The sequence below is a fragment of the Miscanthus floridulus genome, chromosome 9 (assembly GCF_019320115.1).
Source record: "Miscanthus floridulus cultivar M001 chromosome 9, ASM1932011v1, whole genome shotgun sequence".
Taxonomy (NCBI): Eukaryota; Viridiplantae; Streptophyta; class Magnoliopsida; order Poales; family Poaceae; genus Miscanthus; species Miscanthus floridulus.
Genome location: NC_089588.1, coordinates 38,336,807 through 38,353,338, shown reverse-complemented (window position 1 = coordinate 38,353,338; position 16,532 = coordinate 38,336,807). Strand labels below are relative to the sequence as shown.

General features: G+C 48.0%; 1 protein-coding gene across 1 annotated transcript; it reads right to left on the bottom strand.

The window, feature by feature from the left end:
* Positions 1 to 5,888: 5,888 nt before the first annotated feature.
* LOC136481765 (probable pectinesterase/pectinesterase inhibitor 35) lies at positions 5,889 to 8,242 on the bottom strand. Its single transcript, XM_066479064.1, has 2 exons — positions 7,180 to 8,242; positions 5,889 to 6,568 (listed from the first exon to the last, which is right to left on the bottom strand). The coding sequence occupies exons 1-2, from the start codon at positions 8,240 to 8,242 to the stop codon at positions 5,889 to 5,891; spliced, it is 1,743 nt and encodes a 580-aa protein (XP_066335161.1).
* Between the last annotated feature and the right edge of the window lie 8,290 nt (positions 8,243 to 16,532).

Genomic DNA, 16,532 nt, shown 5'->3' with positions numbered 1-16,532 from the left:
TCTTCTTTGAGCCCATCCATGGTGTACCAGTGAACTTAGCTTTCACACCATTTGTACCCTTAGTAAGCACATAGAAATGATTAATCTTAATTGATGATACATTAGCACTTTTGCTCTTGTTCTTGCACTCATACTCTTTATGACCAACTTGCTTACAACTAGTACAAAACCGACCATTGTTCTTTACAAAATTAGTCTTGTGAGGAGCAAAGGTCGCCTTACCTTTCTTGGGGGTATTGCTCAATCCACCTTTGTAGAGAGAAGCTCTTTAGTTACCCAAGCACATAAGCAAGCGGTCCTCACCACCATAGGCCTTAGCCAAGGTGTGAGTGAGCTCATTGACCTTCTTCTTGAGGGTCTTATTCTCAACCATTAGTGAGGCATTACATGTGAAACCATCACTATTAGATGAGGTGGAAGTGGAAGTGCTACAAGAAGGGTTAGTGGGAGCAATAATGATAGGCTATACAATGATTCATCAATTAGGTCACAAGTTAACCCTACATTACATGTCTCAACATGCTTCTTCTCATTTTGCTCATCAAGCAAAGTGGAATGAGCTTTTTCAAGCTTCTTGTGAGCCTTGCCAAGCTTCTCATGAGCTTCCTCTAGCCTCTCATGAGATGCATTGAGCTCACCAAAGGCTTGCTTAAGGGCTTTTAGTTACTTACACAAACTTTTGCATTCCCTTCTCTTAATGTTAAAGTGTTCTTTAGCATCATCTAGCATGTCAAGTAGTTCATCCTTAGTTGGTTCATTATCATCACTATCACTTTCATTTTCATTTTTATTATCATGTTCCTCATCGCTTCCATCATCATAAGTTTATACCTTAGTGGCCTTAGCCATGAAGCATGATGGAGTGCCGAAGAGAGAAGGCTTCTCATTGATAGCAATACTTACAAGTGCCTTCTTCTTGGTGGTCTTGTCATCATCACTATCATCATCATCACTTGAGGAAGCATCACTATCCCAAGTGACCATATATGAACCACCCTTTTTCTTCTTCTTGAAGATCATCTTGTCCTTCTTCTCTTTCTTTTCCTTCTTATCCTTTTTCTTGTTCTTCTTGTTGTCATTATTGTCACTATTGTATGGGCATTGAGCAACAAGATGATCTTTGCTTCCGCAATTGAAGCACCTTCTTGATTCTTCCTTGTTCTTGGATGAAGACTTCTTTCTTCTAGCATGGTAGCCCTTCTTCATCATGAACTTGCCAAATCTCTTGACAAAGAGAGCCATCTTCTCATCATCCATCTCATCAAAGCTCAAGTCTTTATCTTCACTTGATGATTTTTGCTTTGCCTTGCCCTTGGATGATGTGGCCTTGAATGTCACACTCTTCTTCTTCTCATCCTTCTTCTCATATTTCTTCTCTTTCTTTTCTTTCTTCTCATCATCATCTCTATATGTATCATCGGTCATTATATCTCCCAACACTTGGTTTGGTGTCATGGTGTCCAAACCACTCCTCACTAGAATAGTGACCAATGTGCCAAATTTTGAGGGTATGCATCTCAAGAACTTATGGAAGAAGTCCTTGTTCTCTACCTTCTCACCGAGTGCTTTGAGATCATTGACAAGCACTTGTAACCTATGGAACATCTCTGACACACTCTTATCCTCCTTCATCTTGAAACTAGCAAACTTCTCCATAAGGATATATGCCTTGGCACCCTTTCATGGCTTGAGTGCCCTCAAATGATTTCCCCAACTTCTTCCATGCTTCATGAGCCATCTCAATGTTCTTGATTTGCTCAAATGTTCTCTCATCAATAGCATCATGAATGACACTAAGAGCAATATCATTGTTTTGGAGAAGCACTTCTTCGGTGGCGGTGGGGTTCTCTGGATCCTATATCTCAATCTTGGTCTCCACCACCTTCTAAACTTTCCTATTGATTGACTTGATATATGTTGTCATCTTAGCCTTCCAATAGGGATAGTTTGAGCCATCAAATTAGGATGGCTTCTTGATGTTGTTGATTTGAGCTATTTTTACACCGAAGGTTGTTAAGCCTCAAATCACGATGACTACAACTTTGATACCACTTGAAAGGTTCTAATGGCTAGAGGGGGGTGAATAGCTTATTAAAAATTTCTATAACAATACTAAGACAAATGATTAGTCAATAAGATGGCGAAGCGAATTTTGCACTAGCACTATACTTGGGGTTGCAAGCCACCTACCCAATTCTATTTTCTATGATCTCTAGTATATCACAACAAAGCAATGTCACTAATATACACCTAGGTGATCAACCTAGTGAGAGCAATACAATTAAACGATACACTATCTAGTCTTAACTACCACTAGCTCTATCCAAGTGAATGTATAATGAAATACAAGAGAGTGGTAGAGAGGTATACTTCCATGGCAAGTGACCAATGAGTGAATACCAATTAATACCAAGGAGACAATCAAGACAGAATGATTTTTTCTCTGAGGTTCACTTGCTTGTCAGCAAGTTAGTCCCCGTTGTGGCGATTCACTCACTTAGAGGTTTACGCGCTAATTGGCATTATACGCCAAACCCTCAATAGAGTCCTGCACAACCAACACAAGATGAGGATCACACAAGCTATGAGCAATTTACTAGAGTACCTTTTGGCTCTCCGCCGAGGAAATGTCAAGAACCCCTCACAATCACCATGATCGGAGCTAGAGACAATCACCAACCTCCGCTCAACGATCCTCGTTGCTCCAAGCCATCTAGGTGGTGGCAACCACCAAGAGTAACAAGCTAAACCTGCTGCAAAACACGAATACCAAGTGCCTCTATATGTAAACACTCAAGCAATGCACTTGGTTTCTCTCCCAATCTCACAAAGATGATGAATCAAAGATGGAGATGAGTGGGAGGGCTTTGGCTAAGCTCATAAGGTTGCTATGTCAATGCAAATGGCCAAAAGAGTGAGCTAGAGCCGTCCAAACGATATTTATAGACACCCCAAAGAATAAAGTCGTTAACTCAATTATTGGGCTGACTGCGGGACGACGGGACGCGCAGGTCATGTGCACCGGACGCGTCCGGTCACTGCCTGATAGCCACATGTCCCTTTCAAATTGTTTAGCCATTGGCACCCTATGGCTATGTCTACGCACAGTAATACTACATGATCGGACGCACTGTTAGAAAACGACTGGACCTAGAAGACGCAGTGTCAGGTCGAGTCTAGTGAGCTCCCAGAGCCGCTCTAGGACGACCAGACGCGTTCGATCACACCGGATCGGACGCTCCCAGCGTCCGATGAATTATTGCGCTGAAAACCTGAGACTTGCAGTTTCACATCAGACGCGTCCGGTGCGTCCGGTCGCTCTCTGCAATCCTACATCGGGCTATATCACTTTGACCTAACGCTGAACAATAACTCGTCAGCGTCCGGTCACTCCACTGAGTCAGAGTCCGGTCACTTTCACTTAGTCGCTCACCTCGGGTCCAAATATCGGACGCGTTCGGTCCTGATTCCGGACGTGTCCGGTCACTTCTATCTGACTACCCCAAGACTGGATAAAATACTGGACAGGTCCGATCCCAATTTCAGACGTGTCCGATCACTCTGTGACCAGCGCGACTAACTACTTTTCAACTCTATCTTCTTTACCCTTGCTTAAATGTGCCAACCACCAAGTGTATCACCTTGTGCATATGTGTTAGTATATTTTCACAAATGTTTTCAAAGGTATTAGAACTCCACTAGATCCTAAATGCATATTCAATGAGTTAGAGCATCTAGTGACACTTTGATAACCGCATTTCGATACGAGTTTCACCCATCTTAATAGTACATCTATCGATCCTAAATGTGATCACACTCACTAAGTGTCTCGATCACCAAACCAAAAAAGCTCCTATCAAGTTTTACCTTTGCCTTGAGATTTTTGTTTTTCTCTTTCTTCTTTTCCAAGTCTAAGCATTTGATCATCACCATGTCATCACCATCATCATGATTTTCACCATTGCTTCATCACTTGGAGTAGTGTTACCTATCTCATAATCACTTTGATAAACTAGGTTAACACTTAGGGTTTCATCAATTTACCAAAACCAAACTAGAGCTTTCACCTATGCAAGAAAGTAATCTATCTAAATGTGTAAATACGGTTTTGCTAATGTGTTGCTATCTCTACCGCAAAAGAGTCTTGCAACCTAGGTTCCAACCCTATCAACTAGCCTATCAACTAAGCTAGGAAAGTAAAGCACACAACCTAGGTAACAATGTAAATGCGAAAGGTAAAGATGAGGTAGAGATGTAAACTCCCGTCGACGACTCTGGTATTTTTACTGAAGTATCGAGAAACGTTCAAGCTTCCCCCTAGTTCTCGTTGGAGCCCCTCGCAAGGAATCCCTCACAAGGGCCAAGCTCCCGATCGAGTAACACCGTGGATAGCCCCGAGCCTTCCCCACGTGCAAGTGGGTCTCCGGTGTGCCTTCTGGCAAGCCTCTCCCGGACCGCTCCCCGCCGTCTTCACTATCAGGCTTCCAGTCGAACCGCCGTCGGCCTTGTTCCCTTCGGTACACGGTGGTGGCCACACCACAAACGCGGTTGGTGTGATCTCGCAAGACTACAAGCCCTCCGATGTACAATAATGGTGCGCGCAAGCACCGAGTGATAAGAGGTGTGCAAACCTCACTAAACACTAGGCCTAAACCTAGAGCAAGCGCATAAGCGGTGGTCTAATCAACCTAAGCACTTCGTAAAGCACCTATGCTAATCACCTAATGAATCACTAAGCACTATGCAAGTGAAGATCACTAAAATGGTGTATCAACACCCTTGGTATGTTTCCTCAAGTCTCCTCACCTCAATTGGCTGGTTGGGGGGTCTATTTATAAGTCCCACAGAGAAAATAGCCATTGGGGACGAAACCTAGCTTTCTGTCTTTGACCGGACACGCAGGTCGTCCTGATTGGACGCGTCCGGTCGTCCCAACCGTTGAAGCCGACCGTTGGCGCTCACTGTTGATCGGACTCTCTGGCGAGTACGGTCGCTTACCATCTGACGCGTCCGGTCGACGTTTCGCCGCTCTCGAACATCTCTAGACTCGATCAGACGGCACTGCCTGGCACATCCGGTCGTCCACAGCTGCTGCGTCTTGTCCTCACTGAGTTATTGCAGCGGCGATGAACAGTGAAGTCCGTGCGTCCGGTCACTGCCTCGCTCAGCGTCCGGTCGTTGCTGCTGATGCCTACTGTTGCTGAGCAACTGATCGAATGTGTCCGGTCCTCATAAGGGCCGCGTCCGGTCCTCATAAGGGCCGTGTCCGGTCACCTCTGTTGGGCTCGTTTCTTCGCGATCTTGGGTCCGGCTTGGTTCCTATCTTCGTGTTTAGACTTTGTTTGGTTTTTTTGGTTTTCTATTGTGCTTCTAGGGTCTTGCTTGAGGTATTAATCATCGGATCATCACGTCGCCTTCGTCCAAGTCACGTTTACAACCTATTAGACTATAAAACTAACACTCGCAAACACATTAGTCTAATTTGGTCTTGTTGATCATCAAACACCAAAATCCAAAGTAAATGGACCAATGATCCATTTTCCTTACCAACTCTGTTTCTTCATGTCTTCCCATCCGGGCTTCTTCTACTTGATGCACTGGACTATGATCTCCAACAGTGCTCCTTTGTCTTCCTTAAGGTGTTGATTACTTGATTTTCATGTTGTCTAAGTCCAATCCATCTTTGCATCTGAATGAATTGTACATTTTATACTAGCCATCGATATTAATCCATTTAATCATGTTCTAATAATTCAACCACCAAAATCAACTATGGCCCATGCTAGGTGGCATTTTCATCTTTTATTTGTTCATTATAAAATTGGTTCATCCGACCTAAGTTAATCGGTCCCCAGACACCGAATACATATAGGGACGAACAGACAACCTCACAGTCCTGAAATATAGCTGACTCCAGTGCCACCCAACCACGCGTCTCCCAGGATGAACTCCGCCACGGTAAACCTCGCGGCATCCGACCTGGACAGTGACGTGTGCACTCCGGGCCACGTCACACGCCGGCTGGTCCCGGCACCAGGCCCGGTGTTCCCGTACTCCCCGTAGTACAATGTGCTGAGAGCGAACTGCCCCGACCACTCGAGCCACCCGGACGGCGCGACTGACCGGTCGAGGAAGGTCTCCATCACGACGGTCCGCGAGTACCTCTGCCACGGCCGGCCCAGGTAGACCGGCGTGCCGCCGAGGTCCGGCGCGCCGGTGACCCTGCACCGGTGGATGGAGATGCCGGTGTTCTGGTTCGGGTCCGTCCGGCCCTGCGCCGTCACCGTGTCCTCCTGCCCGGGGCTCGGCCTCCGCGCCTGGATGTTGCAGCTCTGCAGCACCACGGCCGCGTTGCCGAAGACGAAGTCCACCGTGCCGGCGATGTCGGAGGCCGCGTAGAACTGGCGGCCCGAGTGGACGTAGAGCGTGTCCTGGTACGCCTGGATGCCGCACTGGTACACCACCGAGAGGTCGCCGCCGACGCGCAGCGCCACCGCCTGGCCCTTCCCTGGCCCCGCGCTGTTCACGATCGTCAGGCCCTTGGCGATGAAGCCCGACCCCATCGCAGCTGTACCACACACGTATACACGCAGAGAGATGAGATCATGAAAGATTGAAAGGTGTTAGTGTTACTACTAGTAGAATGTGTAGAAGACAACAATGGGAGTGCACTGTCAAGCACAACACAAAGGAGAAAAAGGGGTGAAGACGAGTGGGGGCGACATGGCAAGTGAACGTCGCTGTCGACGCTGCATTTGACGGTGCCCATGCATGCATGGTGCAACCACATGAACCATGCATTGATGCTTCGTACAGGTCTTGGTGTGCTACACAGGTGTATATAGATGAGATGGCAACAGAAGAGAGCAAGGAAATGTGTAGGCAACAAACGATCAAATCGAACCAAACGCATCTTTCGCTTTGCTTTGCCACTTGCATCTATATATAGCTAGCTGTAGGCCTGTAGTGCAAAGAATAGCTGTAAACCCTACCATTGTAGGAGCTTATTAAGCTTTTTTTACATTGCAGAGTGCAGACTGAAGATTAAATTCACTCTCCTCCCTAGGCCAACAAATCACTTTATTCCACACGTGAAAAGGTTCCAAAATGCAAGCGCTAGGCGTACGTGTAGCTTTTGTGCAAGAGAAGATGAATAATGCAGACGCGTAGAGCACGTACCGACGGTGGCGGAGGCGTAGGTAGTGTAGCCCTCGCCGGCGCTCTTGTGGCCGACGATGACGCTCTTCCCCTTGCCCTCGCCCATCAGCATCACGTTCTTCTGCTTGCTCGAGATGGTCACGCTCTCCTCGTACCGCCCGGCCTTCACGTGTATTACCTTCCTTCCTCCGCCGCCGCTGCCGTTCCCCGCGGTCACGGCCGCGATCGCCTCGTTGATGCTCCGGTGCGTCCCGCTGCCGTCCAGCGCGACCACTGCGTCCGCCACGATGGCGCCAATCGCTGCCGCCGGGGACGACGACTCCAGGAGGTTCCGGTCCTGCTGGGTCACCCAGGACGGGAACGCCGCCGCCGCTGGCGTCGGCGGTGTGGGTGGCGAGCCGGACGGTGAGCCGCCGCGGCTGCTATCGTGAGCCTTTAACTTGTTGACGTGCAGAGCCAGCGCGGTGGCGATGAACTGGGTGAGCGCGGAGACGCGCGCGCGCACGGCCTCGCGCCCCGCGGAGGCCGGGTCTGCCACGAGGCTGTCCGCGCAAGTGGCCTGGTTCGTTAGCGCGGCGCTGAGCCACGTGGTGACCCCGTCCACGTCGCCCGCCGCGCCCCCTGCGCCCGCGGCCGCCACGGCGAGCGCGTCGCCCAGCTGGTCCAGGCTGATGTCGAGCAGCTCGGCGCAGTCCTGCACGCCCGGCGGCGCGCCGCGGGGACGACGCGCGGCCGAGAGGTTCCGCGCCACCACGCGCGCCGACGCGGCCCGGGCCATCGCGTACTGCACGGACGCTGCGAACGGGTCGTCGGCCCTGCTGCTGGATGATGATGAGCCGCCCGGCGGCGCCGGCGACGACGAGAGCGCCGTCTCGCACGCACTCGGGTACGGCGTCGTCAGGCAGATCGCGGTGACGTTGACGATGGTCGACGATGGTGCTGAGGTGGTGCCGATCTTCGAGACGCCGCCGCCCACGTCATGCTTCGCTTCGTTGGCCGCAGCCACTCCCGTCGCGAGAGCTAGCAGCACCACCGTGGCAATGGCGCAAGGCCATGCAGCAAGGACCGCCTCTAGCCTTCGCATCTCACTTGTCTCTTGAGCGTGTGCTCTTTGTTAGTTGCACAATGCAAGTCTTGTACGTGCAGCTTCACCTGGGTCTTGGGCTCTTGGCTGCTGATATAAAGGCTACCTAGGCGCAGGTATCGGAAAGTTGGCACCAAACCGTTGCAAGCGTTCTTTGGACAAATCACGTACTTTGCTGAGTGTAACTTTCTCTGCTGAGGACTAAAAGTCAGACACTCGGCAAAGAGCTATTTTGCCAAGTGCCGCACTCGACAACAATATACACTCGGCAAAGAAGGCTTTGCCGAGTGTCAGGCACTCGGTAAAGCCAGACACTCGGCAAAGACCCTTTTTGCCGAGTGTCAGGCACTCGGCAAACCCCAGCGTTCGGCAAAAAGCGGCGTCAGGTAACGGCCACCGCCTGCCGTCCAGGTTTGCCGAGTGCCAACGGGTAGGCACTCAGCAAACCACTTCTTTGCCGAGTGCCAGATCCTGACACTCGGCAAATAATAACGGCAAACTATTTTTTTCTCACTTTTGAACTCCAAAATTTTTCTCGAGTCCTCCTACAGTACATGAGACTCCATGTTAAAATTTGGTACATTTTTATGGTTTTTTGCTATATTTAGTTAATTTATTTCATTTAATTGATTTTTTTTCGGAAAATGCAAATTTGAACTGCACGTGCATCGAATAATATAATTTAATGATTCAAAAAATGATATTTATGGTATTGAGTGTAGTTTGAGGCCGTATCCAGGAACGGACCCAAAATTTTGAATGTCTTGTTCACGAAACATGACCACGAACTTGCAGACGAATTGTTATTAAACATGTGTGGACTTCGTTTGCATTTTATAGAATTTAAAAATAATTCGTCCGTAAGTTCGTGGTCATGTTTCGTGAACAAGATGTTCGAAATTTCGGGTCCGTTCCTGGATACAGCCTCACACTACACTCAATACCATGAATATCATTTTTTGAATCATTAAATTCCATTATTCGATGCACGTGCAGTTCAAATTTGCATTTTCCAAAAAAATTAATTAAATGAATTAAATTAACTAAATATAGCAAACACTTCGAGAAATGTACCAAATTTCGACATGGAGTACCAAGTACTATAAGAGGACTACAGAAAAAGTTTGGAGGTTAAAATACAAAAAAAAAGGTTTGCCGAGTGTCATCTTTTGACACTCGGCAAACATGCACTTTGCCGAGTGCCAGATGCCAGGCACTCGGCAAAGTGTTCCCTTTGCTAAGTGTCCGTGGGGACACTCGGCAAAGAGCGTGCCAAATTTTTTTAAAAATGTTTGCGGAGTGCCTCTCCGCCCGACACTCAGCAAAGTGGTATTTTTTTTAAAAAAAATACGATGCAGTGCGGTTTAGGGTTTAGATTTCAAAAAAAAAAAAAAGGAAACACGTTTGCCGAGTGCCCCGATCTGGCACTCGGCAAACCGGTAGCCCTAGTCCTTTGCCGAGTGCCAGATCGGGCACTCGGCCAACGACCCATCCACACTCAAACCGGCTAACCGTTACCTCCCTCCCTCCCACACACGCACACACACGCGCGCGCGCCGCCGTCCCACCCCGCCCCGCGCCGGCCGGCCCACCGTCTGCCCCGCCCCGCCCCGCGCCGCACCACGTCGCCCCGCCCCGCGCCGCCCCACCCCGCACACGCCCCGCCCGCCCCCACCCTGCCGACGCGCCCCCGCCGCTTCGTCGCCTGCGCAAGGCGGAGCGCCCCAACCGGCGTGCCCCCACCGCCTTCGCCCGCCGGCCCGCCCACATCGGCGCGCCTCCGCCGGCTGCCCCGGACACCGTGGCCCTCCGGCGCCCGCCGCCCCATGCCCGCCGCTCCAACCCCGCGGCCCGCGCCCCGGCCCACGGCAGCGCCGCCCTAGCCCTCTCGGCGCGACCCTGGCCATCCTCGGCACGCCCCCGACCACTGCGGCCATCCTCTCCCCGTCCCCAGCGCGCCTCGGCCGACCCCGATGCCCCGACGCCCTCCTAGCCCCTGACACCATAGGTGAGTAGTAGAGTAGCAGTGGTAGTATGTTTTAGTAGAAGTAGAGTTCGGTAGAGTAGTAGTAGTAGGTGGTTGTGGTGGTGGTAGTAGTAGTACAGTAGGTGGTTGTGGTGGTAGTAGTAGTAATAGGTGGTGGTGGTGGTGGTGGTGGTGGTGGTTGTAGTAGTAGAAGAGTAGAGTGGCGGCGGCGGCGGTGGTGGTGGTGGATGAATGTGACTTGGCAATGATATGTTGAATTGAATGCATATGTATATGTGGTTGTTGGCCATCGTGCCGTATGTTTTTTGCAGGTTTTGGATACCTCACCGTGCAGGGGAGGTTCTGCCGAAATTTTGAACTGAGATAGTATTTTGTTCTTTTTTTTGCAGAGAAGAGCCGTCGTAGCCGAGCCGGAGTATCTCGGCGACCCCAATCGTCTTCCTCGCCGCTGCGGGTCTGCCTACACCGCGTTGCCTCGCCATTGCACCGACCCGCCATGGCCCTGCTAGCCTGACTCCATCGCCACCCTAGGTATAACCCCTCTTTCCATATCATGGTCGTAGATCGCGTAACCCAGTTAGGCGTCTCCTGTTTGAAAGAGATACGGTTGGAGGTATGCAGATCTTTGCATATCTACGACCGTATCTATTTTGGATTGTCCACATTTTTTGGACAGCCCGTGGATGCGTAGATGGGTTAGTTTTCATGGTCTGTTCTGATCCAAGATAGAGTTTCGGCATCACCTCTCTATTGTTCTCTGGATACACTCTTCTTTGGCAGGACGTGTATCTGGAGAACAGTAGGGATGTGCTACCAAAATTCTATCTCTGATAGGAGTAGAGCATGGAGACTAACCTCATCTACACATCCGCGGGTAGGATTAGGACCTATCCTCACCTATTAGACAATAGGAACACTATGTAGATGCAATTGATGGTTACTTTGCTCGGTGATACATATGTTAGAGGATGGATGACCGTCAGTGGATGTACACGGGCCAGAGAAGTCAGAGTGATTACACCAATGAATGGATGAACAAGACCAATGCTTTCTTAAATAGTGCATTTGGCAAGGCTGCTAAAGGACATTGCCTAGTTTTGTGCCCCTGCAGCAAATGTGGAAACAGGAGAAGGGTAAACAAGGTGGAAATGGGTAAATATCTTGTGAAGAATGGATTTACGCCGGACTACACCCGGTGGGTCCACCATGGTGAAGCCCATCGTATGAGAGAGGAGGTGGTGAGACCATGGGTGGAGGCTTTTGATGCTAATGTTGGTGTAGCAAACATGTTAGATGACTTTCACCAAGGACAGTTCGATGAGAGACGTGAGAAGGAGGAGATGGAGGTAGTTGCATAGGCGTTCTACGACATGATGGACTCGGCATAGAAACCCCTTCACGATCGGTCAATGGTGTCTCAACTGGATGCCATTGGACGCTTAATGGGGTTGAAGTCCGAGTTAAACTTGAGTCAAGAAGGCTTCGATAAGATGTTGGCTGTGATTGGCACCCTACTTCCGGAGGGCCACATTCTGCCAAAGAGCATGTACGAGTCACAGAAACTCCTTCGTGCACTTAAGATGCCATGTGAGCAGATACATGCTTGTCCGAAGGGGTGCGTCCTATTTAGGAAAGAACACGAGCATGCAAAATTCTATCCAAAGTGTAAATCCTCTAGGTACCTGGAGGTAGACTCTGATGATGGCCAGAAGAGGCAACTTACGATCCCCGTGAAAATCCTACGGTACCTTCCGTTCCTACTGAGGATCCAATGGTTATACATGACCGAGGAATCCGTGAAACAGATGACATGGCACAAAAATGGCAAATGGTATAATCCTGACAAGATGGTACATCCATCCGATGGTGAAGCTTGGATCCGCTTTAATGACAAACATCATGACAAAGCAGATGAGGCTCATAATGTACGTGTCATGCTGGCAACAGATGGGTTCAATCCTTATGGAATGATGGCTGCCCCATACACATGTTGGCCCATCTTTGTTATCCCCCTTAATCTCCCCCCCAGTGTCTCCTTTCAACGACATAACGTATTCTTGTCGTTGATAATTCCTGGACACCCAGGGAGTAATATGGGTGTGTTCATGGAGCCTGTGTTTGATGAATTGGTCCATGCTTGGGACGAAGGGGTATGGACATACGATCGAGCTACAAAGACAACCTTCAAAATGCATGTTTGGTACCACTACTCCCTGCATGACTTCCTAGCGTATGGGATATTCTATGCCTGGTGTGTTCACAGAAAGTTCACATGCCCAATATGCAAGGAAGGTGTGAGGTTCATTTGGTTGCAGAAGGGTGGCAAGTATTTGTCATTCGATAGACATCGTCAATTCCTACCTCTTGACCATCCATTCAGACAAGACATCAAGAACTTTACGAAAGGTGTCAAAGTGACAAACCCTGCACCACGGATGATGACTGGTGCTGAGGTTCATGCTTAGATAGATGCTCTCATGCCCAATGAAGAAGGTGGTTTTGTGGGATATGGTGAGCAACATATGTGGACTCATATCTCGGGCATGACGAGGCTCCCCTATTTTGATGACCTTCTTCTGCCACATAACATTGATGTAATGCACACTGAAAAGAATGTCGCCGAGGCACTTTGGGCAACACTCATGGAGACTGAAAAGTCTAAGGACAACCCTAAGGCTAGAGTGGACCTAGCAATGTTGTGCGATAGACCAAATCAAGAGATGCAACCTCCTAGTCGTGGCAAGACCTGGAGAAGGCCTAAGGACGATTTTGTCTTGAAAAAGGACCAAAAGAGGGAAGTACTTGAATAGATCTAGACGCTAATGTTCTCTGATGGGTATGCAGCGAATCTAAAGAGGGGAGTGAACTTAGGCACTCTGCGAGTCAATGGAATGAAGAGTCATGACTACCACATATGGATTGAGCGGCTTCTTTCGGCGATGGTTCGAGGCTATGTCCTGGAGCATGTCTGGCAAGTACTGGTAGAGTTGAGCTACTTATTCCGCCAGCTTTGTGCTAAGGAGCTCTCTCGGATTGTCATTGATGACATGGAAAAAGCGACACCCGTGTTGCTCTGTAAGTTGGAGAAGATCTTTCCACCCGGCTTCTTCTTGCCGATGCATCATTTGATTGTGCACCTCCCATATGAGGCACGGATGGGGGGCTCGTGTAGGACCGTTGGTGGTATCCAATCGAGAGTTGTCTAAAGACTCTTCACAAAAAATGTAGAAATAAAACCAAAATTGAGGCTTCCATTGCAGAGGCATACATTCTATAGGAGGTGTCGAACTTCACAGAGAAATACTACACTGAGAACCTTCCTAGCGTTTATAATCCACCCCCTCGTTACAATGCTGGCGAAAATGAATTGAACCTCAGCCTTTTCCAAGGGCAACTCGGAAGCGCAAGTGCATCGACCACTAAGCAATTGAAAAATGAAGAGTGGCGCAGTATCATGCTATATGTGTTGACCAACCTTGTTGAGGTTCAGCCATTCATTGGGTAAGTTCTGAACGAACTTGTTTCATTTCGCCGTATGTCCTTGTTTCTTCGTCCAACCCCATTGTTTCTCGTTGGTACAGAGAATTTCTTCGTCAATCCTGACATGGATCAAGGCAACCTACCCCATAAGAAAATGATACCCTTCTTTCACAGGGTGTGGGACCAGAGAGCCCTGATTTCATTTGTTGGTTCAAACAGAAAGCCCAAACTGATGCGCCTATAAGTGACAAGCTGAGACATGTTGCAAATGGCTGTGCCGTTAGGGTAAGTCATTTACCGGTTATGACGTGAATGGATATCGTTTTCACACAGCAAGCTACAAGCAAAGTCGGCCCAATCGAAAAACCACAAACAATGGAGTTGTTACGCCTGGCACTGATGGACTCGACTATTATGGAAGAATTGAAGAAATCTACGAACTATCATTCTATGGTTCCAAACCTTTTACTCCTGTCATATTCAAATGCCACTGGTTTCATCCTGGAGTAACGAGACGGACCCCTAAGCTTGGGCTAGTCGAGATTCGACAGGATTTCGTCTATCCAGGAAAAGATGTCTACATTGTGGCTCAACAGGCCGTCCAGGTTTATTATACATCATACGCGTGCAAAGACGCCGAGCATCTTAAGGGTTGGTCTATTGTGCGCAAGGTATCGCCACACAGTAAACTACCTATCCCAAACAATGAAGATTACAACTTCAACCCAAACACATATGATGGAGAGTTCTATCAAGAAGAGGGGCTACACGGGAGGTTTGACATAGACTTAACCGAAGATATAGGAATGGAAGTAGACAATGAAAGGGATGATGACGAGGACGCTGGAGACGAGGTGTGAAATCTAAAGGACATATAAATGCTTGAGCGATTACGTTTAGGCAATGACAATGAAGACAACATTCCTCCTTCGGATAGTGTTGATGAGTTGGACAATGTTGATAGTGATGACGAGACCTATGATCCAGCTAATCTCAATCATGAAGATTATTTCTAATACATGTAATACTATGTTTTTTGTAATTATGTTTTATTTATTTTTGCATATATTTCTAATACATATATTACCATGTTTTTTTGTAATTATGTTTTGTTCATTTTTGCACCTATTTCTAATTACGTCTTGTTTTTCTTTTTTATTGTAGGTGATTGAACAAAGATGGCGGGCGACCGTCATAGGTCCGTGAACTCGATTTACCAAAGACCACGCCGGCTACAGGAGGAGGCGGAGGGAGCTAGGCCTTCACCACAGTCGCAGTGGCCGAGATGAGTGCACGTTGTATTTTTTTATTTGTTGTTCATTTGGTGATAGACTTATGATATACTTGTGATGCACTTGTGGACTTTGATGGACTTATGATGGACTTATGGATTTATTTGGATGGACTTGAGCACTTATTATTATATATGTGATATATACTGTGATGGATGTGATATGTGCGGATGAATGTGTGGATGGATGAGATATATATGTGATGGATAAGATATATATGTGATATATGTTTGTATGAATTTATTTGTCATGATGGAATGTAAAAAAAAATAAAAATTACCGTTTTGGGTCACTTTGCCAAGTGTTGCACTCGGCAAAGGACCCCGTTGCCGAGTGCCATGGTCACAGCACTCGGCAAAGCTAGAAAAATGGGCGCTCGGAAAACCATTTTTCCAGCTTTGTCGAGTGCCATGACCATGGTACTCGACAAAGAATTTTTTTTTAAAAAAATCAAACTTTGCCGAGTGCCGGCCAGAGGGCACTCGGCAAAGAATTTTTTTAAAAAAAATTCAAATTTTGCTGAGCGCCGGCCAGGGGTACTCGGCAAACAATGTTTAGAAAAAAATATCTTTACTAAGGGCCGGATAGAGGACACTCGGCAAAAATATTTTTTTAAAAAAATAAAAAATCTTTGCCGAGTATCTGCAGGGTTGGCACTCGGCAAAGCGACCGTCAACGGGGCCGGCGCCGTGACGGTCGCTTTTCTTTGCCGAGTGCCCCCGGGGCTCTCGGCAAAGCTTTTGCCGAGTGCCCTATGAAAGACACTCGGCACAGAGGGCTTTGCCGATCAAATTTTTATCGTGTGTTCTTTGCCGAGTGCCGCACTCGGCAAAGGCTTTGCTGAGTGCAATTTGGCCTTTGCCGAGTGCCTCAGAACCTGAATCCAGTAGTGAATGCCGTTTGCATTAGTGTTTCGCCAATGTGCTAGAAGGGGATGAGAAATGTAGCAATGTGTGTTATGTTACACCGCACGTTAAGGCCTGTTTACCAATGCAAAGCCATTGGTTAGTTTACACACCCCCCCCCTCTCTCTCTCTCTCTCTATATATATATATATATATATATATATATATATATATATATATATATATATATATATATAGATATAGATATATAGACACACACACTACTCGTGATCTGAAACGGCATTGATAGAGCAAAGTTAGTTTTATGGTGGGATATGGGCATATATATATAGGCATATATTTTTGAATTTTTTCCAACATTATAGGAATTAGGAACACATTGATAGAGCAAAGTTAGTTTTATGGTGGGATATGGGCAAGCTCAGCTCTGAAAGGAGGAGCCATGCCATTGTGCAGACATGGAGCAAGCAGGAATGGTCCATGTACATTCATGCATGGATCAAAGCAAAGGTGAGGAAACGTTCCCGCAAGATGCATGGCGCACGCCGAACAAAGGTGAAAAGTAGCAACGAATAAAAGGCACAACAGGTTTTGTTCCTGCTCTCTTGTCTTGTCTTAGCTCGTACGTTCATGCACACTTTTGTTTCGTTGGTAACATGCCTTGG

Bases quoted from the DNA above. Each gene is read 5' to 3' on its own strand.
- LOC136481765 (XM_066479064.1), bottom strand. From the start codon at position 8,242: ATGCGAAGGCTAGAGGCGGTCCTTGCTGCATGGCCTTGCGCCATTGCC. The intron at 6,569-7,179 runs GTACGTGCTCTA...TGTGTGGTACAG, and splicing joins CTACGCCTCCGCCACCGTCG to CTGCGATGGGGTCGGGCTTC.